This window comes from Centrocercus urophasianus, unplaced genomic scaffold (genome assembly GCF_019232065.1).
Source record: "Centrocercus urophasianus isolate 14NV4802_14NV808 unplaced genomic scaffold, USGS_Curo_1.0 seq_29, whole genome shotgun sequence".
NCBI classification, from domain to species: domain Eukaryota; kingdom Metazoa; phylum Chordata; class Aves; order Galliformes; family Phasianidae; genus Centrocercus; species Centrocercus urophasianus.
In genome coordinates, this window is record NW_024884855.1 from 11,357,176 (window position 1) to 11,381,528 (window position 24,353).

The 24,353-nt window shown below is 41.8% G+C and overlaps 1 protein-coding gene across 1 annotated transcript in view; it reads left to right on the top strand.

Annotated features, from left to right (window-relative positions):
- PRKAR1B (protein kinase cAMP-dependent type I regulatory subunit beta) overlaps positions 1 to 24,353 on the top strand; it is an 87,705-nt gene that overhangs the window by 3,145 nt on the left and 60,207 nt on the right. The window contains exons 3-4 of the mRNA XM_042827681.1: positions 6,049 to 6,219; positions 8,333 to 8,424. Coding sequence (XP_042683615.1) covers positions 6,049 to 6,219; positions 8,333 to 8,424 — 263 coding nt within the window. The remainder of the gene's footprint in view (positions 1 to 6,048; positions 6,220 to 8,332; positions 8,425 to 24,353) is intronic.

The following is a 24,353-nucleotide window of genomic DNA, read 5'->3' on the forward strand; positions in this document are numbered from 1 at the left end:
AGCAGCACACTGATAGGGCACGTTTGCTGTTAGCTCAGCATCTGTGCTATACCTTTTTGCTCCTGTGTGGGGAGAGAGCTGAATTAGTTAATTAGTAAGAAATTGCAGGCAAAGCCGTGTATTTTCACCTACAGTGAGACTGCAGAACTTTCACTGGTGTCAGACTGATCAGTGCTGTGATTATATGATCAAAGGTGGAGTTGTCATGGCAGACCAAGCTAAACTTTTGCTCCACAGAAAAAGGTTATGAGTAGAACTAGCAAAGAAAATGGCGCAGAAGAGAACAGCACCTTCAGTTTATGTTTAGAAATGTCTAAGTGTTCTGGTGGAGCCATTTTGCACGACCTGTATTTCAGTGCTGTGTCTTTGCAAGCTGAGCCAGGCACCCTGCTGCTACCTTCTGGATCTGAGTGCTCACCTGGTTCCTTCTGTTGCCCTCTGCTCACACAAGAGAAATGCTGTCGTGCACGGGCTGAACTTAATGCCATGGCTTGCTGTGGATCAGCAGTGGTTTTTGGACTGGGCTGATGCCAAATGCCTTCAGGTACCATCCAAAACAAAAGAGTTTTGGAGAACACCAGGCTGTGCCGTCTGAAATCAGATAGAGCAAAATGAGGTTGTCTGGGCAGCTCCACCTTGTGATATTAGACAGTATTGCATACAGACATGATCAGAAAAATAAGGGCACACGTGTGACAAGTTTGCCGTAAAGTAGGATGGAAAGACTATTTACTGTTAGTAAATTAGAGTCTGTTTGTGTATAATAAAGAGTTTCAGTATTTGAACATTAATCTTCTGCAGTCTTGTGTAGTCTCTGCCAGTATTTACGTTTCATCAGAATGCAGAATTTTTCTAGAGAAATGCAATTTATAATCAAGTGAGCTTTCCTGCTGGCGTGTTTCTTCTTACGCCAGGTATGCATACACACATTTGGTATTTGGCTGGATTTTACACACTGAAGTGTTGATTACATAAGCTTCTAAGTATCAGGAATATGGTGTGTTGTTTTATAAGAGAACCTTTCCTTTGTGTGCCTCGAGGTAAAGTAAGCAGAGAAGAGGTGGTGATGGGCTGAGCTACTGCAAGAGACTGGAAGGGAAGATAAGAAGTGTTAACATGTTGCAGGAGGTAAAGGGACACAGGATGGCAAGCAGTGAGGCAGAGCTACAGAAATGTAGGAAGATTTATGGCAGGAGAATTTGCCTAGATTGGAAATTGGGAATGAATGATGGTGCAGAGAGACCACAGAGGATGCAGTAGTGGCAGTTAGAGTGGAGGACAGGTATGAACTGGATACATTAGTGGGGGTGAATGTTTAGGTTTTTTTTTGTGATGCTGTGGAAGAAAAGATAGCATTTAACATCCAAAAGGCAGAGGAATGGTGGCTAGGATTGTGTGAAAGGTCTCAGATTACTAGTCTGAATGATCTGAAGAGATCATAGAGTTTTCTGCTGTGACAAAGAAAAGGGTGGGTAAGACATTTAAGACCTCCCAAATTCAGTGATGGAATCAGTGAGTCTGGGCTTCCAATGGAGCAGTTTTCTGTTAATCATTGTGTCATTCTCCAAAAATGAAGGCATGCTGTTACAGACCTTCCTGTATTGACAGTGTTTGCTCTGGGTCAGTTCCAGTACAAAGAGAGATTAGTTTACTGGTGCATGAGCTAGGCTTTACATTTGTTGTGGATGAAATGAAAGCAGATTCTAGGCCTCAGTCAGAAGACACTGTGCTTGGGAGGTGAGAGAGGGGGAAGAAAAAGAAAATATTTAATTTAGAATGGGCTTTGTGTTGTTCCTTTTGAACACAGAAGTTGTAGGAAGCGGATCGGAGGTGGTGAGCTGTGATACCTAACAGCTGACGTGCTTTTAAAGTCTTCCTGGAATCCTGTTTTAAAGCTGTGCAGTGATTTGGAGCCTTGTCAGATGCTATCCTTCCATGAACTTAAACACTGTGTTTCCAGACAGTGACAAAGCCTGAAAGGAACAGTGAGGAGAGGAACTACTGAAAGTGACTTTCTGTTTGGAAATGCTCCAGCCAAGAGACAGGAGAGCTGTCGGTGTGTGCTCTTGAGCAGTAGGCTGAAAGGAAGGGTAAATCTGAGAACTTGCTTGTCATTGTGGTTGCTTCTCTGGTGTTTAAAACATTAAAAACTCCTAAAAGCATTAATCAGAAGAGGCAATGACCCCACGCACTGAGGACAGCTTGCTAAATTCCTGTGTTTTATACACCAGCCTCTTGCAACACCACTGTCTTAGCCAGAGGGGAACATTCAAAAGATAAATGGGTCACTGCTACAGATGTGTGTATGAGCTCTTTTTGCTTTGAGTTTGATGCAAAGGCGGTATGTTTTCTTTCCAATTTATGGTTTGGTTGGCATACCTATTGAAGTCAGCTGTGGTATTCCTGTTTCACATTCATCTCCACCACAAATCACAGGGAAGTCTTCTGTGCACAGCTCCAGCTAGGTTTTTAATCAGTCACAACACGACTTTCATGGAATTTGGTTAGATTAGGGGTATTGAAGCAGGGTGTTATTGTAATGCAGCAGGGCTGGTTTGTACCTTTGGGGTGTGATGGTCTGTCACTGTGCTGCACCATAGCAGTGACTGCAGGCTGCTGTTCCAAGTCGCCAGATTGCACAGGCACTGCCTTGGGCCTGTAGGCATTGCAGGGGGTTCTCACTGCTGAACCAGCACTGAAAACCAGGCAAAGCTTGCCCAAAATGGCATGGGCTGTGTGTACGGGTATCTGCCTCAGACCCTGTGTTTTGGAGAGCCTCATCCTGTCTGCTGCACAAATCAGGAGCAACTCTGCTGGCAGCAGTGCAGCAGGTGAAGGGTAGAGCGCGGAGCGAGGTGCTCGCTGCAGCTTGCTCGGAGGTTTGTCACGCTGTGTTTGCTGTTGACTTCCATGTGCTTTCTGGAGTCCCTCATTTTAAAGTGGACGTGATTGGGAAATCGGATTTCTCTGCCATCGTGAATTATCTGTGTGATTCGAATAGAGTGAGATGGCTTGTTGTCATGACAACAAAAGATGGTGAGGTGTTTACTTGAGAGCGAGGTCTGCACAGGCGTCCACACCAAGCTGTGCCTGATGGCTGTTTGAAGAACTGTTCCTCCTTTAACGTATTTGCTGTATTTGTGCAGTTCCACCCCAGGATATATGGAAGATGGCTTTGTGAAAGCTTAACCTGGGATACAGTGTGTGCTTTATTTTCAAAAGGCACTCTTTAGCTCAGTAATGGAAATCTTACCTAGCCTACAAATAGCGGCATATGGAAAAGGCAGCCAGTCAACTATCTGCTGTTTGTATAAAAGGAGTTTGTAGCGAAGAGCCTTCCTTTTAAAATGAATCATATGGTAACTCACTTTTATAATCCTTTCATATCTTTTTTACTTTAGAAGGTATTTGGGTTTCAGAGCATGCTTTGTGATACTAATTTTTATCTCATCGAGCTTGCTTTCTTGCATAAATCCGTGCTGGGGCAGAGGAGATATTTATTAATTCCTTGGAAGTGCCTTCATGCAGTGTGTGCTGAAGAAGTGTCTGTTTGATATTTGAATGTGGCAAGCTCTTGCTTTTCACTCTGAGCGTGTATTAAAGGAGCTGTGCAAGAGCTGCATTCCTCTAACTGCTTACCTGACTGCTCCTTGTTACAATTACCTTTTTGTGTACTTTCAACTGCTTTCTGCTCTGAAAAGTCTTATTTACCTTTCAGTTAAGCTTATGAAGAAGAAGTGTTTGGTTTTGTTTGTGTGGTATAAAAATACAATGTTAACTGTAAAGAGATACAGAAGCTGAAATAGTGGTGACAGTATTTCAAACTCTTCAGTCGTAGGTTTGTTTTTGATGGCTGGGTTTTAAATGCAATGAAAATAAATAGTGCACATATGTTTATCTATCATGTTTGTATTTCTGCAAATGCATAATTGTACTAAGGGAAGCTAAGGGCAGTCAGAGAGGAGTTGTGCATGGGGAAGAAGTTGATGAGAGTGCTTAAATAGGGCCTGCTGAGTCATTTTTTTATGCATTCTGTGCTATTATCTGAAATTTGAATTGGAAATGGAAAAGTTCCAGTGAAGATTTAATACATCTGAAGTCAGCTTGTTTGTTGGTTTTGTTCGTGTACATCATCTAACTCAACTGTGCTATGGTCCAGGAGTTGTAGTTTAGCAATCCCCATTAAAAAAAAAAAAAAACAAAAACAAAAGCTGATACCAGAAGAAACTCGGCATTATCTCAGGCAGGTCAGGACCTCACCTCTCCATCCAGCTCCATAAGTGTTATCTCAGTTATCTCACAAGAAATACTACTTTGCTGTTTATTTCAACTGCCATAACGCGTTGAAGATCGGTATGAAAGCTCCTGAAGTTGTTGATGGGGGCAGTGTTTGTGATGGTGCAGAAGGAAGCTGGAGTGAGACCAGAAAAGACAAGTGGCATGACTGGATTTGTCAGACATTTGTAAACATCGGTGGCAAAACAGATATTAATCATTTGTTTTTCTGGCAAGCTTTAAAATTGTGAACTTTTGCCAGTTTTCTGTACCACTCTTTTGTGGTGTCATACCTGATGAGTTAGCTGTAACTCATTTCCTGTGACAGTAAGACCAGCTGTTGGCCGTGTTGGTGATTTGCCACATGTCTGGTGCTGATGCTCTGAGGTCCTTCCTCCTCCGCTGACTCCATTTACTAGCTCAAATCGAGGAATCTCATCAGAAATTAGTTGTGTCCAGGTTCTGGTATTGCTGTCAAAGGGAAATTGGCTTTGTTGGCAGTGCAGGGGCCTTAGCATTGCTGCGTTTTCTTTTTTCTTTCACACAGCCTGCAACTCCACTAGTATGAGTTCTCAGAAATACTGGGGCTGTTCAGCCGGCAGCCTGACGAGTGCTGTGTGTGCGTGCGTCCATAACACAGCTCTGAGACTATCAGGGTGCACCTCGTGTGTATGGTAAGGGGGGAGGTGACAGCAAATAAATCACTGGATTTATTCATCCTACTGCTGGCCAGGCAGGATGACTGCTCACAACGTTCGTATCCCCCACAGTTTCCTTTATGGGACAAGCTGAGGACTGGATGCGAGATCCATCCTGTGGCCCTTCTCCCTCACCTTGAGTAGGGTCAGAGGAGGCTGGAATGAATGAGGCAGGGCACTGGAGAGGTGGTAGAACAACCAGTGCTGCTCAGGTGTAAGTTTTTGGATTTCTACAAAGGACTTGTGCATTTTATGCCTGAAAATGTTATAACTATGGGTAGCTGTGTTTGTATGAGCTCTTCAGAAATCAGATAATTCATTGTATGAATTGACAGCATCCTGTGTCTCTCACATCCTTCCTTGAAGATTTTTCCCGCTCTTGTTACCATATTTTCAGGGATTCCCCTTTGTACTGAACTCTGTCCTCCAAGGATGTGGTATTTGGAGGATAACCTCCCTATTGGCCAGCTGGTGCTAAGCCAGCCATCATTTCTTGCAGTCCTCTGGAGCCTACCTTGGATCTTGCTTGCTTGGAAGTAGTCCCATTAATTATAAGTCTGTTACGTGGTAGAAATTCTGGAATAGGGAACATCTTTGTTCTGTCTTGCAGGAGTGAGTAAAGCAGAGCAAGATGAAGGAACACATCTAACATGTTAATATGTGACTTCGGGTATGTTCTCTGTACAAGAGACAAAGATATGTAAAAGCCAACTGAGCAAGTAACAGCTGTGGTGTTGGAGAGTTAGCAAAAGAAGTTATTCTTTTTCTTTCTCAGCCAGAAGTAGCTGCAATGAAATGTCTGTGGTTTATAATATATTGGTTTCCTTTAAGTGTAAAAGTATTGGACAGATCAAGTACTGGAGTGATGGTGCCTGTATACACATTGGAGTTGGTGTCAGTCTTTCAAGCTGCACATTTTTAATTTTCTCTGACCAGTACTTGTGTGTATTTCTAAACATCTAGATGTAGAAATGAAGTAGTTGAGAGAGTTGAGACTAGTATGAGAGTCACAGAGGAAGCATATTGAGTCTTACATGGGTAAGAGATGTTTCATTTCTCTCTTTTTGCCTTGCAGGAAGAATGCAAACAGATACTGGCTCGGCAGAAGTCCAGTTCCCAGTCTGATTCCCATGACGATGAGATTTCTCCTCCGCCTCCCAACCCAGTAGTAAAAGCCCGACGCAGGAGAGGAGGAGTCAGTGCCGAGGTGTACACAGAAGAAGATGCTGTTTCTTATGTTAGAAAGGTAATGCTTTGTCGTGTCCCTGCAGGGCGATGAAGTGACTTGTATTCTGCTTAGCTTTAGTGCTTAGAAGCACCGGTCAGCTTGTAGAGTGTCGTCCTCATGTCAGCAAAGCCATGGCTTGACCATCTTCTCAAGTACATTTGCTGCCTCTTAATGTATTAATAAAGTATTTTTCTAAGCATGTTGCTTCAGCATTCTGTATTCTTTCCTTTGTTGAGGAATGCTGCTAATCTGTTGCCTCCCGTTATGGAGGAGTTAATTCTCAGCCATTACTCCCTGGGTAATGTTTCCTGTTTTGGATGGATCCTGAAATTAACTTTTTATTCCTTTTCCCAGCAGCAGGATTAGTAGGCAGTAATTGGCCCACAGCTGGAAACAGCAATGCAGATCACATTCTGGGTGCTCTGGGGCAAGGACTGCTGCAATTTTAATTCCCTAGAAACTGACTGGGTTTAAGTAATACATGATGTAGGGATGGTTTTCTGTCAGCTATAGATACTGCAAGGGATGTAGGACTAGCTATGGGATGTTTTGTTTCTTGCTTTGTGTTCTGCCATAAGCGAATGATTCCCATGGTGAACCCTGAAGCTGTGTGCTTGTGACAGAGGTTTCTGGAATAAGAAACAGAGGGAGATGCTGGAGGGATGAATTACGAAAGAAATGGAAAAGTGTAAAAAGCAAGGCAAGGGTTGTTAAGCTATTGCAAAGAGAAGGATTTTTAGCTAACAGCCAGGAAGAACCGTTGGCTTGAATTCAGGCGCTGGATAGAAACACATGTGGGTCATAAGCAGCTTGAAGGATCCACTGGAGGGTGAGCTGTAGGATGAGTAGTGCTAAAGGGAAAGTGGTGAGTTATGTCACTGGAGAGAAAATGAAAGGAGATTTAGCTGAGTGACTTGAGCAAACATCTGGGGTGGTTCCATTCAGAAGAGCACTGAGATCACTGCGGCTGCTTGTTTCATCGCTTCGTCCTGAAACCAGAGAAAGCAATGTTTGTCAGCACGTCTGACACAGTGCTAACAGAACAACTGACAGAATGGGAATTTTGTTGTAAAAGTGTTGATCTGTCTGAAGAGAATGCTTCATGATTACTTAGAAAAATGATATAAGGTGTGATCAAGTGATTTGTTTAGACTTTTCATTTTGTTGATGTCTGGTTGCTGTGACACCTAAGGAATCTTTCCTGTGTTTTCTGTGTCCTTGTCCATGAGACCCACCTAAATCTCTGCCCTGTAGCTTTCATTGCTTCAGATTGAGACTGAGAGAGGCTAGTCAGCAGTATTTTATCATCAGCGAGAGCTGAGTGTCAGTGGTTTAGATTATCCCCTCTTGGCTCAGCAGCAGTAAGCTGAACAGCTAGGTTGTTTTCATAGAACAGAAATGCAGAACTGCAGGTCAGTCCGGGGTTTCTCTGATAGGAGCAAAAACAAGAAAAAGTTACCAAAAAGAAAAAGTAGCCAAACACCCATTTTGTTTAACTTAATAGAATTTAAACTTTCAGGATTGTGACCAAATTCACATAGTAGAGGATGTGTGCCTTCTCTTCAATTAGCAAATAAAATACCTCTTTATTCTCCAGCATAAATCTTCTCACTTGCCAAGAAGCAAAATGTGAGTTTTGACCCAGGTGAGCCTTGCAGGAGTTCCTTATGCCACAACCAGTATGAAAAACATTGTGTAATCAATTCATTTTTTTTTTCCTTTTCCTTGGAGAAATTTTACTCATTTTTAAAAGTAGGTTGCTTCTGAAACTCTTTGTGGAGAGAGAAGAATAAGAAATGTATTTTCCTCAGTCTCATAGACTTGATAGGATACTGCACAGCTGCCAGTACCTGCTAATTATGGTATTTTATGGCTATCTTTCTCCCTAGTCATTTCAGAGCTTGCATTTCTTTTCTGGTTGTCATGTTGAGAACATCAATTCTTATCCCCATGTTATCAAAACTGTAATTTATTACTTTCTTAGTGGCTTTATATTATAGCCTAAATCTGTCCCAGTGATTGAAATCAAATTGCATCTGTTATCTTGAACAATGGAATTTTCCATAGATTTCAAGAATTAGGAGGAAATACAACCAGACTCGTAATTGCTCTTCTTTCTTTTCACCCACAGGTTATTCCAAAGGACTATAAAACTATGACTGCTCTGGCAAAGGCCATCTCCAAGAACGTGCTCTTTGCTCATCTCGATGACAATGAACGAAGGTATGAGGTGCTTTATGATTTAATGGATTCCATAACTTGACCTGAGGATTGTGTCAGGTTTAACTTAGAATGGTTGTTGAAGATCAGAGCTACTCACCGTTGGTTTTAAGTTCTACTAGATAGCAGCCCTCCACACACATGGCATTGTGACAAAGGATAGAATGACACACTGAAAAAGAAACGGGAGTTGAGAATTTATGTAAACATATTTAATGATTGCAAGTCAGCTGTACCCGGTGGGCTTCCTTCTAGGATCCTGGAAGGTCCTAGCTCAAGTGATCTCAGATCCATTTGCTGTAACTTCAGAGAGCTGAGGTGACTGAACAGTGGGACATTAAAATTTAATGTATACTAAGAGCTAAAAGAGAATTACAGGTAAATTTATTTTATTTTATTTTGGAAAACTGTTAGATCAGGAGCAGCCAGAATGACTTTTAAAACCTTGAAAATGTACTTCTGTGTTTGTTGAACAAGTCTTGTAGCTAGGGAAGGCATTGCAGCTTGAGTTTCACTATGGCTTTAGTGTCTAATGTGTGTGACAGTTTCATAAACGATCTAGAGAAATATGGCTTCAATGAAGCCATGTGGGGTCTGTGCAGAGCTGGGTGGGTAGCTGTACCAGCTGCCAGTTATCAGTGGCCCAGCGTTACAGTGGAGAGATGTCACAAAGCAGGGAGCCATGTTGATGGTGATTTTCTCCATTGTTCTCTTGAGTTGCCTTCATGGTGAACTGGTGCACCAGTGATGAATTTTTAAATGATGTGGAGGTGAGACAGACTGGTAGAATTGAGAATTGTTTTTACTAGCAGAACATCAAGCAATGCAGTCCTTCAATGGGGCTGCGCTCATGACGCTTTCAATCAAAGCGTGTTCTCAAGTGTGCAAATTTCACTCCCTCTTGAAGCCATTTACAAGGTTTAATTACTTTGCAATCCTAATTATTATGATACTGCATTAGTGTGCAGATTTCTGGTGTAATTAGAAGAGGAGTAACTGAACATTTCTTCTAGCTTTTTTATCCACAACAGAGAATTCTTGTACAGAACTGCCAAAAATCCTGATTATACCATCTGCGTACTGACATGACTGTAGTGGTAGGGTACATTTTCTGGTTGGAAAAGGCACGTTTTGGCAATATGTTACCTGAGTATGGATGAGAGGGAAAGAGGGAAAGAAAAGCAGTTTTTCCAGCACTGTGCTAAGTGTGCATCGTGGTTATGGTCTCCTAACCATTTATTTACTTGTCAGCCAGATTATCCCATTACAGGCATATGGTAGGGGGGAAGAGGTGTGCACAGGGTGCCTCCAATGTGTGTGCTGTAGAAATGTCATAGGCTGTTCTGAATTTTTGCAGTCCTTGTACTGTGGTTTCACCAGGTGTGTATTGCCTCTGCTGTCAAAAACTTGGGAGCTTCTTGGTTCCTGGATTCTGCACTGGAGGTTATTCAGCTGTGTATCATCTCCCTCGCTGAAGTGCCACATTCAGGCCTTGAGACAAACATAGCAAGCTATTGCTCATGTTGGAAGAAAAAAGAACTCAGGGAGGACACATGCAGTCTGCTTTTGCAGATAGGATTGTGATGGACCCTTCTTTGCATTTTATTGAGCTCCCTCTTGATATCATGCTATTGCCTTTGTGGTTTTTTTTTATTTTTATTTTTTTTTTTTGGTGAGGTGTGGAGTCATCAAGTTGGAGTGTACCATTGCTCTCACTTGCACTTTGCATCTGGTTGATGCAAACAGCCAGTTCAATAAAGTACGTGGTGTATGACTTCATTTGGGGTTCTGTCCTCTTGGAATGGTGGAAAACTAGATAAGAGTATTTCATTTTCTGTGCTGCAGTGGTGACTGTGTTTATTTACTTCAGTGCTTCCTACACTGAAGATGGTGTTGTTTCATTAAGTGTTGTGGTTGACCATTCTCTGAAGTAAAGAAGGCGTTCAGGTGGGTTAGGATGAGCTAGCAGGGCCAAGTCTTTGTTTGCAATGGTTAACTTGCACTTTTTCTTCCTGTCTGAGAAGATTCATAAGTTAATCTTTCCGGTGGCTGTCCATGGCACTTGAGTTCCATCCACTTGCTGCTTGCAGCTGTGAAGATCCTTATGTCTGACATAAGCCCTTATTTATAAGCACAAAGTGTAACGTTATCTGTGTCAAATATTCCATGTGAATTACACGAGAAGTCCTGCTGAAGTCAAGGTAAAAAAAAGTACCTTTTTGCACTGGTGTTACAAAGAGTTTTGTTCAAGTCATCTTTGTTTCCATTCTGTTTGCATTCATGGTCTTATTTTAGGTGACATCTTTTTATATGCCATGGTGGAACAAGGTTTGCCATCTATCTTGCAATTGCACGTACATGCACACGTACATACCCACAGCCTCCAGTGCAAAATTATACTGATAAGTTCAATCACTAAGGAACTGTAAATGCATAGATGCTGAAAGTGACAGAGCTAGATTATCAGCAACTCTTGTCAAAATGTACATTTCAAGAGCAGCTGATAGTGTAAGAACAGTGCAGCTCTGAAAAGCGATGTGGTCATCAGCTCTTTAACTGTGGTGTGTTCTAACTCTCCTCTCTCCTCCTTTCTTCTTTTCAACTGCTTAAAAACTCTTGAAAGAGAATTTTAGTAGCAAACAATGAAGCGTGTTCGTTAAGCTGAGATGTAAGGGCAGCAAGATTTTTTGGTAAAAGTGTAGTTTGTCGTATTGTGCAAACATCATGGAGAAGCTGTGGAGATGGCCACCAAGAGGACAGTTTTCCAAGGTAGAAAGCACTCTAAAAACTTGCTAGGTATGATCACTGCCAGATCAGCAGCTCTGTGTTTGTCTGGTCCTGAGCTGTTGCTCACCGAAGCCTCACGTATGTATGCACAGTCCTTCACAACAGATTCTTGTGTCGTGGCTCTGGAGGGAGCTCTTTGCAGCATGGAACAACTTCTGATACAGAAGGCAGCGCTGTGCAGGCTGTGTGCTCAGAAGAACCAGGAATTGCCCTCCAGCCTGTTCACACGTGAGCAGCCTTGAGAGCTTTGAGATGGAACATCAGTGGATTTGGACCTGTAGCCAGGTAAGATGCATTCACCCTCTTTTCATTTTACTAGGGAAAAGTGGTGTGCTAACACTAACTGCAAGGTATTTTGGGGAAATTTACTTTTTGGAACTGGTCTTCTTTGCCACAGTTTGTCTTTAACTTCTGTTGATGGCAGAACATCAACATCTTGTTTCTCTGTTTTCTGTTGTGCCTCTGTTGCATCTTTGAGGCAGTACCAGTAAAAATTATTAAATAAAACACCAGTCCTTGATTATGACATTTGTACTTAATAAAAGAACTTTAAAAAGTTTGAATTGCAGATTTAGATGTACTTTCTGAAAGACATGTCTGCTGTCTTTCTAATTTCCCTCCAGCATGCTGATGAGAAGTTAAGTTGATATGTGCCAAGGTTGTCTTAAGTGGCCTGCAGTATTGATTCTAGTGGCTGAAGAAGTTGAAAAATTTCCTGGTGATATTACTCCTCCTAGTTTGAACATGATCTCGTGGTTCAGATCCAGCTATGCTCCTTTAACAGGCCAAATTCTGAAGGCTGTTAGAGTTTGCATAAACTTTCCCCTTTCTTTTAGTATGTGACACTTGAGAATTTTGCATATGGGACAAATCAGCAAGGCAGGGTGTATTGTATTGGTGCCCTCTTGGCTTATTTGGTTTTGTTCAGTCAGCAAGCAGTGAGTGATTTCTATCTATGCAAAGACAGAATTACACCCATAACTTGGCAACGTTTTATTTCCTTTCCCACTCTTGGATTTCCAGTAGATTAACATCCTCTAAGGTTTCCTGGTTGTGAAATGGTGTATAAAGTCAAAACTAGTGACAAGGGGCTAGTTTGGTTGTCCCAATCTCCTCTAACCTAGCAGTGTAGCTAACAAGAATTTTTATTAGTTCAGCATGTAATGATGGAGTGGAAGTACACACCCTTGGCTTTGCCATGGTGTTGGATAGTCAAGGGGAGAAAGAAGGAAGAAAGTTCATTTTCCCTCTGAGGATAAAAATAAAAGATTTCATCTCATCATTTAATTGACAGGATGTTCAGTCTGCACTGGACAGGGACAGCCATTGGGAACTCTGACCTGAAGAGGAAGAGTGAGAAGGTTTGGAGATGACCTGCAGTGGGATCAGAAGTTTCTGTTCCCGGAAACAGAAGTTTCTGCAGCTCACAATAGTCGAGGAGGAGAAGGAGAAGGAACTGCAGCATAAACAGTTTGAGATCAGCAGGCATGTCAGTCTTGGTTCCAGGATGTCACCTGTGCCTGCCTGCTCTGCTGTGAATCATGAGCTGTCTTTCTGTCCCTGCTCAGAAGCTTGATTTATGCCTAACCACATTCAGAAGTGGACTGGGAAAATGTTCAGCTGTATCTTTATGTAGATTGTATGTAAAATTTATATGTAAAAGCTCTGTAAAACTTGCTCATCAGGGAGTAGAGAGAGTAGGTCGCTGTTTTACATGCATATTCAGACCAATAGAATCATTTTTCCAAATGTTTTATTCTTCTGTGCTGCTCTACAAGCAGTTGTGATGCCTGTGACAACTTTCAGAGTATTTTTGTGTTTTATTACTTGGATTAATAATAAAGTGGCTTTTTTGAACCGTAAACTGGTGTGAAAATGCTTTGGAAACAAAAGTTAGAACATGTAATGCTTTTGCTAAAATACTGAGCTTTTACGGAAGTGCAAAGAAACAACAATAAGGGGTAGGAAGAACTGCCATCTTTACTGGACACGTAGTTTTACATTGCTCGTGTGTTGCCTGCATGGCAAAGATGTCAGAGTAAAGGGCATTTTTTATTTTCTACGCTTGTTAGAGCTGATGCATAAAAATGAAACTTGGCACTTGTGCTGGGCATGCAAGCCAACCAAGAGTTTTCTCCACGAAAGAATTGCAGCTCTTTTCCCAGCACCCTCACAAGCACACTGCAGATGGAACTGCACACAGTGCTGCAGGTACCATCATCTTGCTGTTTCAGGAAGATGTTCCACCGCCTTCTTACAGATGTTTTACGTAATCCGTGCTCTGTGATGCAGGCTGCAATTGAGGCTGTTTCATAAGCCACGATTGGTGCCAAAGTGGGCTCCTTTAGGGACATGCTGGGCTCAAGTATACGCTGTTTGAAAGACATCAGAGTCCAAATTGAGATTTCCTCAGCACTGAGACACAATAACGTTCTTAAAATGTATTAAGGGCTGCCACAAAGGGGAAATGAGTAATCATATGTCTCTGTACCCCGAAGACAAAACATCGGAATTAGGCTTAAATTGTACAAGATGGAAGTAAACTAGACATGTGGTAATAATTTCTTGTGGTGAGGTTACTTAAATAGATTGGAGAGTCTATGATTGCTGAGACAGGTTAGGCAATCTCTTCGAACAAAGTCTATTTTGTCCTCAGTGGATGGGAGGATTCTCAGTCGTGTTTTTGTCACTCTTGGATTCTCAGTAGTGTAGGACAGTAATGTATGCTTCCTGTTTACATCTTTTTTTTTTTTTTCTTCCTGTTTTTTATGTACTTGAAGGGTTGTTGTTTCTTGTCACATTTTCGGTGATCTCAGATTGAATCTATTTCTGCCCTTCTTCCTTTGTAGACCAGGTTACTCAGACCACTGACCATTTTTGTTGTTCTCCTCAACTTTATTGTGTTCATCCACATCTTTCTTGTATCTTTAATATTTTTCACAGCAACAGCATACTGTTGACTTCTGCTTAGCATGTGATCACCAGAATCACTGGACCTTCTTCTACCTTGGCAGTGAACGTGCATCACGTGTTTGTGCCGTTGATTATTTTAACCCCCATGTAATACTTAGCAGTTGTATCTTTATTGCAAGTACTTTTGCAGTCCGTTTCTTCAGTTTGAAATGATTTTACATCCTTATCTTGTTTTCTGAAGTGCTTGCAGCTTCTTTACAGCTAGTTACAGATTTCAAATTCAGAAAACATCCTGTATGCTGTCATCCAGGCCATTAATGATGTGGGTGTGTTTTTCAGTATAGGCACAATCTAAACGTGTGAAAAGTGGTTTTCCATATCGAACAGATGAATTTTACTTGTTGTCATGTTGATCTCATATTAAAATATTTTTAAAACTTGTGATTAGTGAATTTCAAGGACATTATGATTACTATAAGCTTTATTCACTTCTGCATAATACCGTGTTTTATTAAAGCACTGGCTGCAGGCCAGCTGGAAAGCCTCATATGTGTGGAAGAAACCTAAGACGGCACCATTCAGGAGCAAGATATTTCAGAAACAGGATGCCACAGCTATGACATATTCATTATACATCCTGTATTTTCCTTGCATTTGTAACTTAACTCTTCTGTTAAAAAACAAACAGGGTCTAGCTTCTGCCTCTGCTTCATAGATGGCTGCAGTGTGCACAGCAGTGCATGAAACTTCTGATCGGGCTGCGTTATTGTTTTTGTAGCTGCTGAAACCGCATGGATGTTTGGGTAGAATATTTACTCTGCCTGTTGTTGGCATCTAAGTTGGCTGCCGCTCAAATACACCTAAACCAGGAACCTCAGGGTATGGTTTCACAATTAATTTAACCCGAAGTAACTCTGAGCTGCTACCAAAATAAGCAGTGCAGTTAGTGCCAGAGCTTGGCTGTGTGCTGCGATTGCTGCTCTCGTGCACTTGTGCAGCCGCAGCTAGCCAGATCTGTGCTCTGGAGAGTGAGATCTTCATCCTCCACTTGTTGGGACAGTTTTCAGGTCAGATGAGTTCCCACCACCTGGTCGCAGAAATGCTTCTGCTTGCCTAAGGGAGGCAGTGGAAAGACACAGCTGAGCATAAAGCACAGCATCATCTCAATCTGCTTTGCATGGTATGCTGGAGGGTGGGCTGCAGCCTGCGCGGGTTTGTAGAGGTGTATGTCCCACCTGTGATGGACCTCCTGGGGTTGGTTAGTTGGCCATAGTAATTCCTAGTAAAACAGATATCGTAAAGAAGAAACTGGTGCGTAACCTCTCTGTGGGATGTTTGTCTTGATGGTCGATCATATTAGAAGATTAGCCTGTGTTCTGTAAGCAGTCAGTAAGAGGAAGCTCATCTCTCAAATGAACCAAAGCGTACTAAACAAAAGCTTTCCTTCTGTGGGTAACACTGCAGTTTTTTGCAGGTAAACAGTCTGGCAGCCCAGCTTTTCATTGTGCCTTTCATGCCTTGTTTATAGCTTTGATTGAGCGTGGTTTTTAACACAGCGTGTTTAACTATGTGAGTTGTTCCATTGACTTGCTGTGGATGTCAAAGGAATTACTCATGTGTATAAATTGAAGCACATTCTGTCTTGCTGAATTGGAGCTTGCCAATGAGGAATACTACTTAAACTGGGAGAAGTTATGGATTTTGGAGACAACAGTCGTCTGGCAGTAGTGATGGAAATGAAACCAGGTAGAATTGCCCAGCCGCTTGGAAAAGAAATGATCCAATTCTCCATTCAAGGATTAGCTGTGAATTTAACACTGACTCTATTTTCCAGTGCATCCATCTCATTTACCCAAGAATTACTGTCTTTAATTACCATTGTAGTGCCTGCAGGCAGCAGTCCTTAAATTAGTTATGCAAAGTTCTGCTCTCAGCAGTCATCAGCAGATTGCATCTGCTTTACTATCAATCCCTTTCCGGCATCCTGACAGCGTGCAGATTTTGTACTAGAGAATCCTTTTCTTGATGTCACTTCTTGGCCTGGTAGATAGGTTATTCTCTTAAACATAACTAAAAGCACACACATTTGGTATTTCTGGATATTTTTATCTTTAGAAACAAATACTGTCAGTTCGTAGCTTTTTAGGGGCTGTGATTCACCCCCAGTGTTTTGTTACACAGTTTATATTCTTCATCACAAATACTGCTGGCGCCATTCCTAATGACAGTTATTTTTAATTTTGCATAAAAGTGGTTTGCATATGGGCAATATGTCACCAATTCTGAAAAACAAATTAAAAGCAGAGAAGGGATTTACCTAAATCCTTTTTAGACATAGGAAAAATTACCTGTGACAAACAGTATTCACACATGCTTACAAAAAAAATACTGAGTCTTAACTTATCTCTGTATATGTAGAATAGAAGAATTAAGGCTGAATTTAACAGGCCTTCTGAAATCTGTGCTGCAGAGTATGTGAGTGTGCCTTTGTGGGTTTCTTTACACAACAATTATCTGGCAGTGGCTCTGAATTTGTATTACTCAGTGCTAAGGCTTTCCAGAATTAAACACAAAGGTTGAATAAAAGAACATCCACTCTTCTCAGCAAGGCTTTGTCCTTCGCATGGAGCAGCTGGAAGCTGGTTGGGAGCAGCAATTTGTCTTTGCACATGGAAGAACAATGGTTTACTTCAGCTCAAGCTCTCTAAAGAAATCATTCCTTTTTTTTTTTTGTTTTGGAGAGGTTGTAGGTAAGCTGTCAACAGCTACTCTTGCTCTGATAAGTCTTCATTAGGTGACTGATTTTGCAACCTTCCACAGCTTTGAAAGCCTCCGTGTCTCTAAGTGGGAGTATTACCGGTACCGGTACTGGGGGATCAACTGTGTGATTAAGTTGCTTAGTTATGCATTTAGAAGAGGATGTTCAAAGAGCTTAAGGGAACCAGATATTTGCACTGATTGATATATAGTGGGAAGTGAACATTTCACTCCACTAAAGTACTCCTGAAAATCCCCGTCTTATATTGCGAATGTTTCGATCCGTGCCTTTCCATGACACGATGACATCTGCTTAGTAGCACAGTGCTTGGAAGGAGAAAGGAACTGACCTTAGAACAGAAAGCAATCTATTATACTGAGGGATTTTGTGGCTCGGGGGGGTTTTTTTTGTTTCTTTTTTTTGTTTTTTTTTTTTCCTTATAGAAATAGAAGATTCAGCTTAGCAACCAGATGAAATTTCTCTGTCATTCCAGTGCACTTAATGGAAGTACCAAGTGTGAGTTATTTGACTGCTAGGCTCCTAACTCCGTTTTAATGAAAAAAAATCTGACAAACCCAAACAATGATTTAGTTCTTGTTTTACAAGTTCCTTGCTAAAGATTTTGACCTGAAGTACATTGCATCTTGTGAGGTAACAGCTGGTCTGTCTTGTCTTTGGAAAAAAGTAACAGTTGCTAAGATTTCAAGAAACAAAGACTGTCTTTGAATCCTCTGGAACAGCTGTAAGAGACTGACACACCATGCACTGTCAGCTGCTAAATTCAGATATTCAGACTGACCGACACGGAACGCTTTAACCCTTTGGCATCATCATAGTCCTTTTCTCTCTATTTTTCTTCTAAAAGAATGCCATAAAATGAATTTAGTTGTCAAATGCCTTTTGCTTTCAGAAATTAAATAAAGAAAGCACAAAGCTAGCACTTTCTTGGTAAGGGTTTCATTTTTTATGTTCATTTTTATGTTATAGAAACGATATGAAGACAAGCTTGTTGACAGATGAAATTTGCATTAGAAGTGTATAGCACAGTCCTTTGTGTAGTATCTGCATATCCAGAAAACAGCACCAGATGCCATTTTAAGGCACACAGCATCTTAGCAGATCTGTAAATGCAGAGTGTGTTGAGTCTGGCAAAGCAGAATGGAGGGCGACTCGATTGTGGTCTGGAAGGGGAAGGTGGGTGATAGCAAAGGTGTCTTCAATAGGCTGAGGTATGCGACATTCTGAAGCTGGTGGGTGAAGCTGGGCACGTTCAGACTGGAAGAGTTTAGGTTTTGCTTTTTTGAGTAACCAGGGAACTGATCCATAATTTAAACTAGCTTGGCATGTGGCAGATTTTCCATTGTATGAAGTCTTCAGATCAAGCTTGGCTCTCCGCTGCTGCTAGTTCTTAAAGAACATTCTGAAGTGCTCCATTATATTGGGTTTTTTTTTCAAAGATGGCAAAACGTGATGACATGAAAATTTATTTCACTTAATAAAGAATCAGCACTCATCTCTTGCGAACAAAACATTTGAAAATACAGCGTTGGTATGCCTGAAAGCCAAGCTGCTGTAACTTGGGGCCTGACTGATTTTTGGATGCCTGAAATAGGCATATGTTGGGTGTCTTTCTGAACTATTGTTTTAGTGCAGTTACAAATGATTGGACATTATTCAGGATCCTCTGTAGTCTGTGTTCGATAGCATCAGGAAAGCTGAGGCTGCCTTAGCATGGATTAGTTGGTCTGTTCTTGGTGCTGCACAACACGGCTGATGGCACCGCTCATGGGGAGTGTGAAGCAGCCAGCAGTGGGGCTGAATGTTGTTTTCTTGCCCAAAGAGCCATACCCACTCAAGCTTACTCTTAAGTGATTTGCTCCTAAGCAAGTAGATAGTAATGGGGTTGTACAAAAATTATTCCTCTGATGACATCTAGCCCACTTTGTTGGGCTGTGTACTTCTATGTCCTGGTTCTAGTTCATCTAAATAGTGAGAAGATTGGCAATTAACTAAAGTATTGGCAATTATCATCACTGTTTGCAGAATCAAGATTAGTTCACTTTTCTTTTTGTGTTTAAAACAGAGGGAAAAAATAGAGTTGTGTCATGATCCCATAGAATTTGAAAATGTGAATGAATATCCTAGGAAAAGGCTGGCATACAGAGAGTGACTTTCCAGGTAGGACAATTGAGGTGAGAAGAGTGCACTGCACACTCATGGGCTTCAATTCACATTAATGGGAAAACACCACTGTTCACATAACAGTGTATTTCATATTTGCAGTTACCACAAGACCCACATAAAGGCCGGAGCTCCCTGTGTCTCTCTTTGCACTTTCAAGGAAAGACAAATTTTGCTGTCATTAAGCCAAATTCCAGTGCAGGTTTCCACATTTTTTTTTCTTATTTCTGATATTCTGTGAGATCTGTTTGTCATGAAAAGTCAGCTGTGTAAAGATAAAAAAACAGGGAGAAACAGTAGAGTCAAAGCAACACATTTATACACTCTCTGAGTTCAATTTTTTTGTGTAAGAGATTTGCAAGACTTTGCTGCTACATTTGAAGTGCTCGCTCACTTTTCCCCTTTCCATGTGTGGCAGATAAACTTTGGTCCAAGTCTTTTCCTGACAGAGGCACATCAAGATCTCTTGAGCTGAATAGCAATTACTTTTTAATATCCAGAAACAGACCTTGGACTTCTGACATCCTAGTAAATCCCAGAACAGCCAACTGAACCTTCACCATGATGGACTGCATTTGCTGTGTTAAAATACCATAGCAGCGCCACGGTTCCAAGTCCTGACAGTTTCATCAGCACAGCTGACCTGTGTTCCTTTTGCAGCTGCTTTCATCAGTACTGTTGCAACATCAGTGCAGGCTTTTCTTTGCTTTTAGTAACGTGGTTTAAGATAGTGATTTGGCATGAGTTGTGGTTCATCCAAGTTTACTCGCGGTTCCTTAATGGTGTGTCATGTTTTCTCTCTTATTTATTAAATCCCATGCTTTGACTATAATTTATTTCCAAGAACACGAAATTATTGTTCTATTATTAGAATATGCAGTTTGATTCCATGACAGGTTAACAAGAGCTTTGCAACGTTATCAAAACTGTCCTCTAATACTGAAATATAACCAAAGTAGTGCTGCCCATTATTAATTGCCAGCTGAGACAGTTTGTTGTGACATCTGGGGCTTAGAGTTCTCCTTTTCAAGCCCAGCCCACCCTCTGATAGCAGGTTGCCTCCAAGGCGTGCCTGGTTAGTGTTTGATCCCTTCCATGCACACCCTAATGGAGCACTTCATAGATGTTGACATCTGTAAAGTCTTCGTGGCCATCCTACACACTGTATTAATGTAGACTTGTGGTCAGTCATGTGACTCCAAGCATTTTTTGGAAATAAAGGCATTGACTAGCAAGGCAATAAGCATGCTGATTCAGTACACCTTAGGATCTGCTGTGTTGCACCTTTTTTTCATTGGCATCTGAGCGTTCTCATTCACTGCGTTCTTTGTGTTTGGAACTTCCTCCATCTTGCGGCTCAGGATTTTAGCCAAATTCAACACTTGAAATCTGATCTTCACTTCATTGTAGATTGTTTTTAATTACCTGGACTGTACGTCATTATGCCAGAAAATTTAGATTTCTTTTGCAGTAACTTCCTATTAAAACAATTGCCTGACGAATACATTTACTGTGAGCGTGAGCAATCTGCATTTAGAATAGTTTCATTTTCAAAGGATGCTTTCATGGAAAACAAGGTTAAATTGTGTGGGAACAATGGAGATTCTGCAAATAGCTCTAATAGGTACTTTCTTTCTTCCTTCCTTCCAATGCTTAGTGTTATAAATCAGATTGGAGCACAAGAGATACAGGGAGAAAAAGAACACACTGCATTTGATTGTTGTTAGACTCCAGAACCATGTTCTTAGTGCCCATGGGTGACATGAAGCGCTGTTCAAGTAGAGTTTACATAGATCTTATTTCTGGTAGACTTCACATTTATTTATCAGTTTTATTTGGTTGCTTGCTTTGTTCTAGTGCCGTAGTGACACCCTCTGGCAATGGCAGGATAGTTCCATTTCTGTGAGGGGACTCCAGCAAATGGGGAGCAGTCCGGCTGGGAAGGCACTGACATATCCTGTGCTTCCTTCTCTCTCTGAGATCCTTTGGCTCAAGACTGAAAATCACACATGTGAAGTTAATTAACATCCATGAATTTGGTGGCTAACTGATACAAATTAAATTACCGTGTAATAAATATTGTTGGGCAGCTCTGCTTGATGAGCAGCTTGAAAGTCTCCCATTGCACTGAAGTTAATTTGTTTACATGAACTCACAAGGATGCTTTTCTCTCCCGGAGCAGAGCCTCTGAGCAAAGCCCTACAGATACACTGGCTGCTGTTCTAGCCTGAGCCTTGCCCCAGAGCAGAGGAGATGGCTCACCCACCCATTCTACCTGTGAAATAAAGCAGGGCTGTAAAGATGGAAGAGCTACTGTAAGTTGCCGGCCTACTGTTAATTTTCTAGTTAGCCTCAGCAGTGCTTTCATTTGTGCTGTTTTACATTGCATTGTTGCAAGTCACAGAATACAGGCTTCGTGCAGCTGAATTTTTGTCCAGGCAGCATAATGAGAAGAACCAGTGAGCTGTTGAGGCAGTTGGAACAGTGAGGTGGGATGACTGGGGCTTGCATAAAGGCACTAAGAAGCTGAAGTCCTATTAAAATAAAAATAAAAAGGAGTTGGAGACTACTTAGTGTTTTTTGTTGGCTCTAAATCTGTGTCTCATTTTTATAGTCAACTTCATACATGCTTATGGGGCAAGTTAGTAGTTTGGAGCTACCAAAATGATCAAGCTTGGGCAGAGCAACCTGCCTGGCTGTGGCAGCACACAGATTTGTGCAGGGTAATTTACCTGGCTTCTCTGCAGTGTGAATTAGCCCACGTGGAGGTTGGTGCTGCTGGACTCCTGCCAGTGCTCTGACAAAGCTCAGGGCCACAGTGTTAGAGAAACTTCCCTGCACAGATGGGGAACGGCGGTTGTGAAACCAAAACCATAGCAGGACCTGTTGCTCTTTCCCATAAGGACTGTTATTGATCTGCTTGGAGTGAAGCCTCCCCAGTCCCATAGGGAGGACCCACTCCTGGCTTAGGACGCAGGAGATCCTCAGCCTCCTGGGATGTGAAGGTTTGGCTCGGTCTGACAGCAGCTGTCCTATCTGCCACCTGGGGTCACTGTGTTCAAGGTTATCAGGAAGGAGAGGTATTAAGTAACAAAGAAAATATCAGCAGCAAAAACACGCTTCCAAACCCCAGCCCTTGAGGCTAAAATGTAGATTGCCGTAAGTACACAAATTGCTTGAAAATTTTATTGTGTGTGAAAAAAAGGAAGTGCTGAATTTCAGTGTGTAAACAGAAATCTGCTTCAACAGGCTGGGTTTTTTGTGAAGAGAGGAGCTGACCCAAGAAAGGCATTATCTCTCATGGATGTTTTCTTGTTGCTGTTTGTCTGAGCTCTCCTACCTGTTGGTCAGCACTGTGTGCTGCCATTGGCTTTAAAGATCTTTGTAGCAGTGCATTTTGTGACCGAAAAATGCTCAGTGGCCTCGAGGCTGACCTCAGCCTGGTCTATGCTGGAATTACTGCATGTTGCTCAGCGGCTTTATATTATTTACACACACGGAAGTGAGATTATAGGTAAGTAATATATATTTTATATCTGCACGCATCTTATGGTATTTTTAAGTGTGCTATTATTTAAACCTTTATCTCAGCTATCCCCACATGATATATTACATACCTGCAGTACATCTTACAAGCACTTTAGCTGTATTTTCAGGCTGCCTAGGCTTAAGGTTGTCAAAATATGTATTTATTTTAAAACTTTATAGAATGCTCTACGGATGTAAATCTTCCCATGGAGGTGCTCGTTGTGAGAGAGAAAGGACTGGGAAAAGAGCAGCTCCAGACATTGCAAGTGCTGCTTCAAATCTCATTTTCACAGCATTGGCAGCGTGTGTGCTGCTGTGAAGCAGAGCAGGTCTCTGACAGCAGCTGCACCACTGCTGCCTCTCAGCAGGGAAGACACTGCTAAAGCAGTAAGGCACAGCAACTCTTTTCCAGTGTTCTTTTCACAGATGATATGCAGACCTGCAGGTACCCAGAGAGTGAGTTTCTCCTGCTGTACCTGACCACTGGGTGGCCTCTGCTAGAGCTGAAGAACACACGTACATCCAGGCAGTGCATCTTTTATTTCTTAGCAAAATACCGCTGAAACTTCTAGATAATAGGACTAGAGAAGATAGTTCATGAAATTCAGGCTGTATTTAGAATGGAAAATTGGTAAATGGACATCGTGACCCTTTCTTGTCAGTGCTAATTAGAAATGATGTGTGCAATTTACTTAACGTTTTTGTTGACGTATCTTGTGCTTTCAATTAGATAAGAAATACTTCAGTTTCAGATAGAGCTGAAGGAGCATGCTTTTGTGAAAACAGTATTGCACATGGTGCTGTTTCTTCTGCCACTTTGCAAATGGAAACCATACATACTTTGCAATACAGGAGGCTCATTTAGGCAGCAGTGTACTGCAGAATTGCCTGCCTGAAGCCTGTTTCATTCTGAAGTGAACTTTGCATCACTGGCACCATCCCTGAATAAAATTCCTGAGCATCCTTTTTAGTTATGTAATTTTTAAAGCACGTGAAAAGACAACATCTTAGTCTTCCTATAATCTGTATTCTTTGGAGTAGTTTGTTATTTATGTCATCATGAAGTCGGAATCAGAACATGATGCTTTTGTCTCTTGTAATGAGGCAGCTCTTCTCTTCACACAGGGTGTCGTGCTGCCATGCACATGGTTGGCACTGTACGAAGAATGTAAATGAACATGTTAGTTTTGATGGGAATGGTGATGAGGTTGGAAAGGCGTCATTAGTATGCTCAATAGTGCAAGATAATGCTTTGCTTTTCCTTCCTAATTCGGCCAGTTAAGCTAAAAATACGGCACAGCTGCCTTCTCTTTACACGTGTGAAAATGCACGGAATGTGAAGTAAGAGAAAGAATTGCAGCCCTTTGGGCAAGGAAGCACAGTGTTCAGTGCTGAGACACCGGGTTCAGCATCTCAGTGTGTGAGAGCTGACAGCGGGCAGGGCAGGAGCGGCAGTGCTGCGGGATGGAGCTGTGGGTAGGCATCAGTGAGGATTTTGTCACTGCTTTATTAGATCCCAGCTTTCTTGCCCGCTCCACTTGGAGCTGCTTACTGCACTTTTTCTTTGCTGCGGCTGAGGTTCTTTACAGCACTGTTGTAACAGTCCCTCGTATGAAAACATCTCATCTCATCCTCACTTAACTGCTGCTAATGGATCGGCTGGAAGATGAAGGCACAAGTGGAAGATCCTCATAGATATAAATCAATGCTTATAATGATATATAGCTGCATTAAGTCTCAGGAGAAAGGAGAATCTTGGCCATGG